This window comes from Biomphalaria glabrata, chromosome 9 (genome assembly GCF_947242115.1).
Source record: "Biomphalaria glabrata chromosome 9, xgBioGlab47.1, whole genome shotgun sequence".
Taxonomy (NCBI): Eukaryota; Metazoa; Mollusca; class Gastropoda; family Planorbidae; genus Biomphalaria; species Biomphalaria glabrata.
Window position 1 is genome coordinate 38,257,069 of NC_074719.1, and position 14,120 is coordinate 38,271,188.

At 37.4% G+C, this 14,120-nt stretch overlaps 2 protein-coding genes across 7 annotated transcripts in view; one reads left to right on the plus strand and one right to left on the minus strand.

Moving 5' to 3' along the window:
• Positions 1 to 14,120, plus strand: part of LOC129928423 (uncharacterized) — a 235,472-nt gene that overhangs the window by 68,624 nt on the left and 152,728 nt on the right. The window lies entirely within an intron of this gene.
• On the minus strand, positions 650 to 13,432 carry LOC106075258 (baculoviral IAP repeat-containing protein 7-like). 6 transcript variants are annotated; one of them, XM_056042729.1, is made up of 6 exons: positions 12,968 to 13,427; positions 10,760 to 10,854; positions 10,548 to 10,673; positions 7,222 to 7,278; positions 4,203 to 4,307; positions 650 to 1,907 (listed from the first exon to the last, which is right to left on the minus strand). In XM_056042729.1, the coding sequence occupies exons 2-6, from the start codon at positions 10,760 to 10,762 to the stop codon at positions 1,422 to 1,424; spliced, it is 777 nt and encodes a 258-aa protein (XP_055898704.1). In that variant the 5' UTR covers positions 10,763 to 10,854; positions 12,968 to 13,427; the 3' UTR covers positions 650 to 1,421. The 6 variants fall into 6 exon arrangements, with proteins under 6 accessions (XP_055898704.1, XP_055898706.1, XP_055898705.1 ...); XM_056042731.1 differs by having other exon boundaries at positions 12,891 to 13,427; XM_056042730.1 differs by having other exon boundaries at positions 12,881 to 13,427.

Consider the following 14,120-nt stretch of genomic DNA (forward strand, 5'->3'; position numbering starts at 1 on the left):
TAAATTTAAATCTAGATTCATGTCTAATTTAGATGGTTGTCAAGTGTATAGCCTAATAAGAACATGTGAAAACTGCGCGCTCTAAAAGTTCTTTTTTTTTTTTTTTTAACTTGCAATTGAAACGAAGTTCGTATCCAATTTTTTTTTTAAAAACAATTCAATCAGTATTTCATTCAATGAGCTAGTCAATAAATGGAAAATATATTTCATAATAATACATTGATACATTTTTTATTGTGACCTTAGATGCAATTTTTTTTTGTACTAATGCGCGAAGCTATGAATGAAGCTTGAATTATTAATGAAGTCTGTAACCTTTTCAAAAATCTTACCTCCCTGAAGTTTTTCAATGAAAAGTGGTGTTAATTTTTTGAAAAATCTGCTTGCATATATAAATTTAAAAATGAGATGGTTCACTTTCAGAAAAGAAAAAAAGTAGCCGTTGCATCAGAACTTTGAATGATCTAAAATATCTTGATTTCCGACTTTCTTTTTCTCCTCTAGTTTTTTGAGATCTAAACGGGACTAAACAAGGGTATAGTTTTATGTGATAAATTGTAAATCAACTGACGTAGTTGAGGGCTTAAGCTTGGATATCGTAAATTACTTGATACCAAAAAAAAAAAAAAGAATAACGCAAAAAATGATGTCATTAATACATTCATAAATTTTAATATCCTTTTACATCATGTAAATTAATTTATGATAATTCTTTAAGACATTTCTTGTGACTACGAAAGGCAGAGCGATTAAAAATAGATAAATACATCGATACAGTTATTCATAAACAATTGAATTACACATTAATACATTCTGAACTGAAACTGGGGGAAAATAGACTAGTAGCTAAAATTACAGTATGGCTTTGTGGACAGGTGCTGAATTAATTTGCAATATTGTATGAACATTTTATTCTGTAGTTAGTTGTGATTAATTTTACTAGAAAAAAAATCTCTAGTACTGGCAAGTTAATAAAGAGCGGTGGATGAGCGGAAAAGCGTTGGCTTCCGAACCGAGGTCTAGGGTTTGAATCCTGGTGAAGACTGATATTTCGATTTCGGGATCTTTTGGCGCTTCTGAGTCCACACAGCTCTAATGGGTACCTGATATTAGTTGGGTAAAGTAAAGGTGGTTGGTCGATGTGCTGGCCACATGACACCCTAGTTAACAGTGGACCACATAAACAGATGACCTTTTTATCATCTGCTCTATAGATAACAGGGTCTGAAAGAGGAACTTTACTTTTTTTCTGGCAAGTTTAAGCTCTATGACTGATATCTTAGATAACAAGGTTCCCACCTCACTCTTCGTGTAACTTTGGACACCAATGAACTGCAGCCTAGCAGGATCTGACAGAATGTAGCATAAAACTATTTTCACTAATAGAAACTTGATGTATCTTCTAGTCTAATCCTTCACATTTAGGACATATATGTTCGGATCGCTGAGCCAATATTTTGTTTGCAGATCGGGCAGTTGTCAAGACTTAAGAAACAGTTATAACAGGTGACTAAATGACCACAAGGGATAAAGGTCAGAGAGGCGTCTCTCTCCATACACACTTTACACAGCCGCTCATCTCTCAAGGACGTGTTCTCTTCTACTAGACCTTTGACCTCACTCAACATGAATATACCAACTAGGACACTTTCATTGGAAGAGCCAGGACTTGCTTCAGAATTGTTGGAATTCGACGTCTTCAATTGAGGTTCATTCTCGATCGCATGGTCTTCCTGCTTCAGCAACGCCTCCACAGCCTTGTCAACATCGTTGAACTGGCCTCGAATTTCGGAAAGGCGCATCGTCTCGGAATTCTGGGACTTTTCATTCCCAACGCCTGTTTGTATATTTCTCTGCACGACGCCAGAATCCTTAGGGTTGATGGACGACTGTTCTATACTGTCCAACTGTAAACACAAAGATCATGAAGAGAAGTGAAGAGAATTAGTTGGACAGAAACTCTAAGGATTCAATCCATAGAACAAATAACAACTGGAGAAAAAAAATGTCCTGCCTATATCTGCAATGCCAAGTGTGTGTCTATAAAAGAGTGTCTCTGAGGAAAAATAAGTGTTTCTGATTAACGTAAGTGTTTCTGATGAAAAGTAAGTGTTTCTGATAAAAAGTAAGTGTTTCTGATGAAAAGTAAGTCTTTCTGATAAAAAGTAAGTGTTTCTGATGAAAAGTAAATGTTTCTGATGAAAAGTGTTTCTGATGAAAAGTAAGTGTTTCTGATGAAAAGTAACTGTTTCTGATAAAAAAAGTAAGTGTTTCTGATGAAAAGTAAGTGTTTCTGATGAAAAGTAACTGTTTCTGATAAAAGTAAGTGTTTCTGATGAAAAGTAAGTGTTTCTGATGAAAAGTTTGTGTTTCTGATTAACGTAAGTGTTTCTGTTGAAAAGTAAGCGTTTCTGATAAAAAGTAAGTGTTTCTGATGAAAAGTAACTGTTTCTGATGAAAAGTAACTGTTTCTGATAAAAAGTAAGTGTTTCTGATGAAAAGTAAGTGTTTCTGATGAAAAGTAACTGTTTCTGATTAAAAGTAACTGTTTCTGATAAAAAGTAAGTGTTTCTGATGAAGTGTTTCTGATGAAAAGTAAGTGTTTCTGATGAAAGTAAGTGTTTCTGATGAAAAGTAACTGTTTCTGATTAAAAGTAACTGTTTCTGATGAAAAGTAAGTGTTTCTGATGAAGTGTTTCTGATGAAAAGTAAGTGTTCCTTGTGAAAAAATAAGTGTTTCTGATTAAAGTAAGTGTCCCTAATGAAAGATAAGTTTTTATTATGTAAAATAAGTGTTTTTGATGAAAAGTAAGTGTTTCTTATGAAAAATAAGTGTTTCTGATGAAAAGTGTTTCTCATGAAAAATAAGTGTTTCTTATGAAATATAAGTGTTTCTTATGAAAAGTAAGTGTCTGTAATAAAAATTAATAGTGTCTGATGAAAAGTAAGTGTCTCTGATGAAAAGTAAGTGTCTGTAATAAAAATTAATAGTGTCTGATGAAAAGTAAGTGTCTCTGATGAAAAGTAAGTGTCGCTAATGAAAAGAAGGTGTCTGTGATGACCAGGATGATGATTTGGATGTGTCTCTGATGTTAAGTGTCACTGAGGGCAAAGATGCGACTCTGTTGACAAAGTTGTTTCTCTGATGACCATAGCCTAGAATAGCCTATAAACAGAAATATTGTCACTGATAAGTGATTGTTTCTGCTGACAACGAAGTCTTTGTTAACTAAGAAGTGTCTACATGATAAGGAAAGTAAGACTCTATGGTCATGGGTTAGAAAATGTCTTTGATCACAAACAAATGTTTCTGACGGCAAGGAAATGTTTCTAACGTCAAGAAAATGTCTCTTGCGACAAGGAAATGGCTAAGAAATGTATCTGATGACAGGGACTAGTTTCTGATTACCTTTGAGTGTTATGCTCTTTACATTACGATTATTCTGTTGGTATTACCATTAGGAATGTTTTGTCATGTAGTTATTACTATTAAACTTATAATTTAAATATCAGATTCTCATTGAATGTATATGTTTTAACAATTGTTTACTAATAAGAAAATAATTCACGCATCATTTTAACCAAAAAGATTTTTCTTTTATATCTTTAAAAAATAAAAAAAAGAAAGCAAAAAAAAAAAAAAGACAACAATAATTGTTTTGTTTGTGAACATTTCTATCGACCAAATAAGTTTGAAACATTGTACACCTTGAAACGAACGAGTGCTTCTTCTTGTTATCTCTCTTATTAGAGCTCTCTAATTGACCTCATTCACCAATCGTAAACAAACAACATTTAATCACGTGATCACATTGATAAAACAAAAACACAAAACGGTCACGTGACAACCATCATCAATTAAACATGAGATCGTAAATTATATAGAAGAGATAGAGCACCACGTGGCTAAATGTTGTTTGTTTACGATTGGTGAATGAGGTCCATTGATTATTAAAGTTCAACTTTTCAAAACGTCTCTGACGAATTTCAAGAGCAAAAACCTTGTTACGCGGTACCAATCTAGTCATCACACATTAGAATTAGAATTTAGAAGAAAGATTCTCTAAGCAGTCCACCGATCAATCCTTGAATAAATGCAGCATAAATAATTTAGAAACGAAGTTAACAAAGATCACTTCCGAAACAACCTTTAATTAATGGCAGGATTGTATTAAAGACAACAAAAACAACAACAGACTTACTTTGCCAATGGCATTCTTGTAACAGTAATGTATGCCTTCTATTTCCCTGACACGAACATAAGGATCCATTGCAACTTGTACAAAGCTATCTTTTGTTTCTGTGTGCTGTTGAATATGCAAAATACTAAAAGCTATTTAAGATAAGCAAAAACTAAAATATAACAAAAGACACGCATACACACACAAAAGCCATTCACCCTTCACCTGCATATGCATGTTGAAACACACACACACACATATATATATATATACAGACACACAGATCGATAACTGAACATAATCACATATATCGGAAGAACAGAGAGACAAAGACAGATATAGCGTTATATGTCCAGCTATAAGACAACCCGATGCCTTCCATATGGGATATCAACAATCAACCCGATACCATCCATATAGGATATCAACAATCAACCCGATGCCCTCCATATGGGATATCAACCCGATACCCTCCATATGGGATATCAACAATCAACCAGATGCCCTCCATATGGGAAATCAACCTGATGCCCTCCATATGGGATATCAACAATCAACCCGATGCCTTCCATATGGGATATCAACAATAAACCCGATGCCCTCCATATGGCATATCAACAATCAACCTGATGCCCTCAATATGGGATATCAACAATCAACCCGATGCCTTCCATATGGGATATCAACAATCAACCCGATGCCCTCCATATGGGATATCAACAATCAACCCGATGCCCTCCATATGGGATATCAACAATGAACCCGATGCCCTCCATATGGGATATAAACAATCAACCCGATGCCCTCCATATGGGATATCAACAATCAACCAGATGCCCTACATATGGGAAATCAACCCGATGCCCTCTATATGGGATATGAACAATCAACCTGATGCCCTCCATATGGGATATCAACAATCAACCCGATGCCTTCCATATGGGATATCAACAATCAACCCGATGCCCTCCATATGGGATATCAACAATCAACCCGATTCCCTCCATATGGGATATCAACAATCAACCCGATGCCCTCCATATGGGATATAAACAATCATCCCGATGCCCTCCATATTGGATATCAACAATCAACCCGATGCCCTCCATATGGGATATCAACAATCAACTCGATGCCCTCCAATTGGGATATCAACAATCAACCCGATGCCCTCCATATGGGATATCAACAATCAACCAGATGCCCTCCATATGGGAAATCAACCCGATGCCCTCCATATGGTATATCAACAATCAACCAGATGCCCTCCATATGGGATATCAACAATCAACCAGATGCCCTCCATATGGGAAATCAACCCGATGCCCTCCTTATGGGATATCAACATTCAACCCGATGCCTTCCATATGGGATATCAACAATCAACCAGATGCCCTCCATATGGGAAATCAACCCGATGCCCTCCATATGGGATATCAACAATCAACCCGATGCCTTCCATATGGGATATCAACAATCAACCCGATGCCCTCCATATGGGATATCAACAATCAACCCGATGCCCTCCATATGGGATATCAACAATCAACCCGATGCCCTCCATATGGGATATAAACAATCATCCCGATGCCCTCCATATGGGATATCAACAATCAACCCGATGCCCTCCATATGGGATATCAACAATCAACTCGATGCCCTCCAATTGGGATATCAACAATCAACCCGATGCCCTCCATATGGGATATCAACAATCAACCAGATGCCCTCCATATGGGAAATCAACCCGATGCCCTCCATATGGTATATCAACAATCAACCAGATGCCCTCCATATGGGATATCAACAATCAACCAGATGCCCTCCATATGGGAAATCAACCCGATGCCCTCCTTATGGGATATCAACATTCAACCCGATGCCTTCCATATGGGATATCAACAATCAACCAGATGCCCTCCATATGGGAAATCAACCCGATGCCCTCCATATGGTATATCAACAATCAACCAGATGCCCTCCATATAGGATATCAACAATCAACCAGATGCCCTCCATATTGGAAATCAACCCGATGCCCTCCATATGGGATATCAACAATCAACCCAATGCCCTCCATATGGGATATCAACAATCAACCCGATGCCATCCATATGGGATATCAACAATCAACCCGATGCCTTCCATATGGGATATCAACAATCAACCCCCGTCCATCACTGAAAAGAGATACGTTAAAAATGTTTCCCAAATAAATCTGTCGTCCTACCGTTTGCTAGGCTACATTAATCAAATGCAGTGATTGGAGGATTTCATAATAGACGGCTTGGAAAAGCAGTTTTACAAAGCTTATATTAATTTGTTGTGTCTTTCTGGTAAGAAGCTTGCACACGTTGTTTCTCCCGCAATTTTGTACAATTATTTCTTTTACCTGGGGAACGCGGTGGCTGAGTGGTTAAGCGCTCTGCTTCCGAACCTTGGGTCCGGGGTTCGAATCTTGGTGAAGACTGGGATTTCGAATTTCGGGATTTTTAAAGGCGCCCCTGAGTCCACGCAACTCTAATGGGTACCTGACTTAAGTTGGGGAAGGTAAATTCGGTTGGTCGTTGTGTTGGCCACATAACACCCTGCTTAATGACCGTTGGCCATAGAAACAGATGACCTTAACATTAACTGCCCCATAGATCGCAATGTCTGAAATGGAAACTTTACTTACTTTTCTACTATTTCTTTTACCTGACAAAACAGGAATCAATAAAAAAAAACAAATAATTTTTAATTGAATATTTGTAATTAATTTGTTTGTTTGGTATCTCAAACAAGGGAAAGAAATTTTACTTGACTGATGGGGTGGTACAAAATGAATTAGGCCCCTTTATAGCGTGAAAGTTTGCAGCTAACAATAAATAAGTATAAAACATTCTATTTCGTTAGCATACTAGTTAATTCATTGGCATATGGAGGCTTTAGTCCTCTATTGAACATCTGTGATACATGTTGTTATATGTGTTACAGATCGAGTCATAGAGAATCTGAATAAATATTTGTGATTGGATTATTGTTGGTAGTTTCTACTTACTCTCTTCGGGGACACTTGATCAAACGTCCGCTTGTTACTGTTATGGTTTACAGGGTCCTACATATGAGAATTAAAATGAAAACGTAACTCTCTGTCTCATCATTGTTTTGTTTATCTTAATTATTTCTTTACCTCTTTGATCAAAAAGTTGTTTTTTTTTTAACATTCTATGGTCGCTTTCAGTTGTACAACGTAGGATTAGAGCAGTGTTTCTCAAACTTTTTTGTCTGGCGGCACAGGAAAAAAACTACAAAAATTTCGCGGGACACCACGAAGAGCAACAGTTGTTTTATAATAAAAAGAAAAAAAGATTTTACCTGTTTTTAAATATTACATTGAATGTGAAGGGTGTGCATGTCTTTGAGAGCAAATGCGATCTAATCGAGGCTCCAAAGTCAACAAACAAACTCGCATTTCATCGTCTATTGTAAGAAGTCTCTCTTTTCTTAGACTTGATTTCAATCAGTACTGAAATCCAAACTGACACAATCATGAAGTTGCAAATGGAAGAATTATTTTGATTGCTTTTAAACTGATCGCAGGATATAACTTGTTGATTGAAATCCAAAACACATCCACGCTTTTCTCGGCAAAACTTGACTTAAGAACTGCATCGTTTTTTAAATCAATGAGCTGCTCTTCTTCTTCAGTTGTCGGATTTGTAGCTTCATTGTTTCCAAATAGATAGCTGATCCATCCATACTCATTACTTCCAACTGTTGGGAAGTAATGCTGTAATGCCGACTGCAGGTGTGTCAAAGTGTCCAGAATTTCGGGGGTGATTTCTTTATTTGAAGCGCATTCATTGTAAGTAGGAGAAGGACGCCTTTCGCGATCTTACTTTGCCACAAAGACAATTTTTCACCAAAAGACTTTCAGTTTTGAGGATGCAGTGATGATGGTTTCCGATGGTCATTGAAGACTTAAATTCAATGAATTTAATTTGTCAAATAAATCAGAGAGAAATGTCACTTTAACCCACCAGATCTCGTCATGAATAGAAAATCCGAAGTCTTTTTTTTTTCAGCCTCCAAGAATGAAATCAGCTCAGCCTTAAGTTAGACGACACGCTTTAACAGTTTTCCCCTGGAGAGCCAACGAACGTTGGTGTGATACAGGAGACATTTGTAGTCTGAATCCATTGCTTCACAAAGCTCCAGAAAAGTCGGGATGCAAGCGGTCGAGATTTTATGAAGTTTACAACTTCAATCACTTGATCCAGAACAGACATCAAATCTTTCGGCAAAGAGCTTCTGATTCAGTCTCTGTGGTGTGTGCTTTATTGCGTTTTGCTAATAACTGAGCAACCTTATAACTTGCAATTAATCCCTTTTCTGGCAGCTTTAGGTAGTTCGTAAGTGTCTTAGATTGTTTATTTTGTTGAGCCCTGATGTTTTCCAAGTATTCCTTCAGTTGTGCTCGATGTTTTGTTCCCTAATGTCTCTTCAATTTGCTTGGAACAAGCGCCTCATTCGACAGAGTTGGATTGCAGATCAGACAGAATGGCAATGGAACATCTTCAGTTCCCGAAAATATGAAACCATACCCGATGTAATCTTCTTTGTACCTTCGTTTGGTTCCTTGCTTTTCATTTAACGCTTTCGCAGTCTCATTCTTGCTAACGTATTTCTCCATGGATAACAATGAATAACGCTTATTGATAATTTGTTATTATTAGCATACACCTATCCAATTTACATGAAACACATCGCTTATTATTATCGTTAACAATTCAAGAACTGCTGTGCGTCTGCTAAGGCGGCCAACATTTTAGTCATTATAATAATGTATATATAGTGGACAATTCCATAACCTGAATAGGTAACAGCCCTTTCCGTCACTATGGAGCGATCCACTACTATTACTGGTCGTTGTAAGTGGGGATGTCATCGCAACGTAAAATAAAAATTTAATAGTAGCCATGCCAGTGTAACGCTGCACGTATTATGTTCTGATAACTCCCGCGGCACACCAGCAAATCTTCTGCGGCACACTAGTGTGCCGCGGCATACAGTTTGAGAAACACTGGATTAGAGCCTGGGCATTACCTATGGTAGGATTGGAGCCTGGGCATTAGCTTTGGTAACATTACAGTCTGGGCATTAGCTTTGGTAACATTACAGTCTGGGCATTAGTTATGGTAACATTAGAGTCTTTTCATTAGCTGTGGTAAGATTTGAATCTGGGCATTAGCTATGGTAAAATTAGAGCCTGGGATTAAGCCATGGTAAGATTAGAGCTTGGGCATTAGCTATGGTAAGATTAGAGTCTGGGCATTTGCTATGGTATGATTAGAGTCTGGTCATTAGCTATGGTAAGATTAGAGTCTGGTCATTAGCTATGGTAAGATTAGAGTCTGGGCATTAGCTATGGTAAGATTAGAGTCTGGTCATTAGCTATGGTAAGATTATAGCCTGGGCATTAGCTATGGTAAGAATAGATCCTGGGCATTAGCTATGGTAAGATTAGAGCCTGGGCATTAGCTATGATAAGATTAGAGTCTGGGCATTAGCTATGGTAAGATTAGAGCATGGGCATTAGCTATGGTAAGATTAGAGCCTGGGCATTAGCTATGGTAAGGTTAGAGCCTGGGCATTAGCTATGGTAAGATTACAGCCTGGGCATTAGCTATATTAAGAGATTTGTAACCCGCACATCAGTTCCCATCTCACTCTTCATGGAACTTATGGACTCCAATAAACTGCAGCGTAGCAGGATCTGACAGAATGTAGCACTGTGGTTTGCAAATCAAGAAAGGTCACCAGTTCTTCAGAAATGATACCCAAGCATTTAGCCACAAAACAGCGGAAGTTTTGGATTCAATGTTTTTTGTTTTTTGTTTGTTTGTTTGTTTTGTTTTACCCCCCCCCCAACCCACCCACACACACACAAACTTCACTTTCGTAATAGTGTACGTAGATTTTTATTTACATACCAGGATTAAAAAGCTTACATTTAATGTAAACAAACAAAGCCACAGTGATCAATGATATTCTATTACGTATTTTTGTTTAAACCATTTCAGCACACCCAGAATCTCCGGCGAACAGTGGGGTGTTGCACTTTCCCCAACCCCTTCCAGCGTTTGGCTCACTATAGGACAGTGCTGCTCTTTGCATTTGAAAGCTACAGAATTCAAACAGATATGTTGTAAAAGAATTATGATTAGTGCCACAGTGACTCCCCCACCCTGAGGCAAGGTTTGATGCCAAATAAATCTAAATCCCAGCCAGATGGCTCATTTTCATTTGGACCTCTAAAACTACCGAAAATTTATTTTTCCTGCTATTTTTAAATCTTAGTTATACACAGACACCGCAGCATACCTCTGTTTCCAGGGTCGAACCACTGACCGATACACCATCGGCTTTTTGAAGTCTCAATTTCTTCTCTGGTGGTAAGTTACTCGATTTACTAGAGCTTGACGAGACGTTCCCGGCCATGTCCAGTTTCTATTTGAAAACATACGTGTATGTTACATTTGTGATACTGATAGTTTGATTTAAACAAAATGTATACGTCTAAAGCTAGTGCATACCATTTAGTTCCTAATCCGGTTTTTAATAACAACAAATACAATTACGTTGAAACGTGTGGGCGAAAAGCATTGTTTCTGTTGACTGACACATATATCTGTATGGAGAAGTACATAGCAGGCATGTTTTAAAGAATTCTAACAGTTTCCTATTATCTTTTCAAAGCTTATATCAATTCACTGTCTGTCTATCTGTCTGGTAAAAAGTTTGAACTTCCCAGTACTTGTTGTTCCTTTCACACCCAATCTCAGTGAAAGATGAACATTTTCCACAGTTATCTCTCTTGCACGACGAAACAATAATCACTTTTTAAAAACTCAATTAGGTAATGAGCTATTCGTAATTAATTATTTGTTTGGTATCAAACAATAGAAAAAAAAATACACTTGACAGATATAAATTGTAATAATGTAAATTGTAATAATGGTAATCATGTAGGTCAACGCCGCCGTTAGAAGTGTTCTATATCAAAAGATATATGTGTCATTTTTAAATTAATATTTGTGTGAAGAGTAATTACTAATTCTATTTAATCAAAGCTGCGTATTAATTGATTTATTATGTTTGATTTTATTATTTTAAATGATTAAAAAAATGTTGGATTATAAATTTGAAAACGCCAATGTAACTAAGTTCCAAATAATTAGGTGAACAAAAGTAAAGTTTCCCCTTTCAGACCTTGTAGTCTATAGGGCAGATGATGTAAAGGTCATCTAATTCTGTGGCCTACGGTTAACAAGGGTGTCATGTAGCCAGCACAACGACCAACCGCCTTTACTTTTCCCCAACTAATGTCAGGTACCCATTAGAGCTGGGTGGGCGCGCAGGGATCCCGAAATAAAATTCCCTGTCTTAAATAGGATTTGTACCCGGGTCACCCGGTTCAGAAGCCAAGCGCTTTACAGCTCAGCCACCGCGCCTCCTAAATAATCAGGTAGTGTTGTGAATATTTGTGAAAAAAGGTGATTTGAAAAAAAAAACCTAAGCTAGGATGCTTTGTCGCAGCTGTTTTTTGCGCATCCATTCGAAATACATACTGTCATATCTTGACACAAAGACATAATTAATTTAGAATAACTGTCCCTGTCAATAACTGTGAAGTCAATAAATTTTTGGTTTTGGTAGAGTCTATACAGTATTTAACGATATTGTTTTAAGTTTCTTTATTTCTGAACAGTGAGTTAAAAAAATAAAAGATACCGAAAGTAACAAAATATCTCCTTTGAACTTTGAACCGTAGAAATGAATGGCGAAAGTAATAGATGAGACTTCATATAAAGTTAGAAAAAAATAATCCATATCCATAAATATTAAAGATAGCCCCATATTTTTCTAATGATTGATAGTGAAATGCTGAATACTGGAAGCTGAGAGGTTGTTTTTTTTTACAATGACAACGTTGTAAGCCAGTAGAAAGACATACAAAATATGTCCTAGATTTAGAAATGTTATTAAATGTAATAAATCGTGGAATTCATTTGTTAACAGAAACAAACAAAAAAGATTAAAATTAACCCATTTCAGACCTTGCCATCTACAGGACAGATGATGTAAAGATCGTCTGTCTCCTTGGCAGACAGTTTACGAGGGTGTCACCACAACCAATCGAATTTACTTTCCCCAACTAAAGTCAGATGTAGAATAGGGTTGAGTGCAGTCTGGGAAGTCCTAAAAATACGGAAATTCAAAATCCCAGTCTTCACCGAGATTTGAACCCGAGACGCATTGGTTTGGAAGCCGAACACACTCAGGTCCCTCGTTTCTTAACAACCCATGATTGCTCAAATGTTATTAAAAAAAAAACAAGCAGAATATGTTTTTGTTTCAAATCATTTTGGTCTAGCAAGCTGTTAGAGATTTACAATGATATCAAATAATGTATATCTACTTGCAACTTCAGATGACGCATAGATTGGACCTCATTCACCAAAAACGAACGGTCACGTGACAATATTCATAAAACAACGAGGAAAAAAAAACTGTCACTTGATAACCATTGTTGATTAAAATTAGATCGTAATTTGTATAGAAGAGATAGAGATAGAGAATCACGTGGCTAAATTTTATTTGTTTACGATTGGTGAATAAGGTCAATTTATCATCTCTGTGTCTCTCTGTCTTACAGGTACAAACTTTTAACACTACTATCGTCTAATTTGTAGCATTAAACTCTTTCATGTATTTAACTTTAAGACGAATCCGATAGTTACATTTGATTCTGGCATCATAGTAGGCTGCTTACGGCCTACTATGTTGACTAGACTAGATCATTGAAGCTGATATAAGATCTAGATCTATAACAATGCCATTGAAGTAGAGATGATAGTATTTGTGGATGCAAAGAGTCTGAATCTATCAGCAACACTGAACAGTGCAATTATTGGAAATTTCCGGAAAAAAAAATATTTAGATGAACAGCAAATATGAAAATCTATTTCAAATATACCGACTGAAGATAGATGTTTGCTTATTGTTTGTAGATATTTTAAGCTATGTTACATTTCTATTTGCTTTTATGAAATGAGACGTATACTGAATCATGAAGAGAGTATGAGCTGATACACAGCCGACACACAACAGTTCCCCTCTCAACTCAGCTGATCTATCCAAAAATCAGTCGAAAGCGACTATGGAAATGAGATGAATGCCTGGTCATTAGCTGAGGTCGGAACGATGTCGCCCACACATCATTTCCCCCCTCCCTCCACGCAGCTTATGTCTCTAAAGGAACGGCAGTGCCGATACAGTTTGGGCTCATCGGCGTCGCAGGTTCTGCCAGAGTGTAGCACTGGGTGCTGCAAACTGCCTTAGGGTTGCCAGCTCCTGATTTTTCCTCAGGGTTGACTCCCGAAGCCTGATTGGGTATAGCTGCAAGCCAACAGAGGTTTGAATTCAGAGTTTTCCTTCTCCTAGGTGGGTAGCCAGCCATGGCCCTCCTGCCCGAAGGTTACTGGTTAAGGCGCCAGTTACTCGCCTTTGCCCCTTCTCCTGTTAGTGAGAACAGTTCCACCGGACTCAATATCTGAGCCAAACGTGAGGGCCAGGAGTTTGACTCTATTGTCAGAGGCTATTTGAGACGCATGCCAATAGGAAGCATTTTATAGGTAGTGGAGTGCTTACATTTATTACCACTTACGGCAATGACAACCTTGCGGAACCTTTTAATTCAGAATTTCAAGTGAAGTTTACATCAAAAAGATTTTTTTTTTGATTATTTAATCGCTAAGAGTCACATCAAACACAGGCACAGCCACTGTCTGCCGTCGGTCGATTTTGTTTGATTTCGATACGTCTGTCCTCGGCAGAGGATTTTTCTTATGGTGTCAAATGTGTATCTGGCCGAGACCAATCGGTATAGAAGGC

What these genes read in the sequence shown, in the direction of transcription:
- LOC106075258 (XM_056042728.1), bottom strand. An exon ending in ATCAAGTGTCCCCGAAGAGA is followed by an intron (nt 4,308 to 7,221) that starts GTAAGTAGAAAC and finishes CATATTCAACAG; the next exon opens with CACACAGAAACAAAAGATAG. An exon ending in ACAAGAATGCCATTGGCAAA is followed by an intron (nt 1,908 to 4,202) that starts GTAAGTCTGTTG and finishes TTGTGTTTACAG; the next exon opens with TTGGACAGTATAGAACAGTC.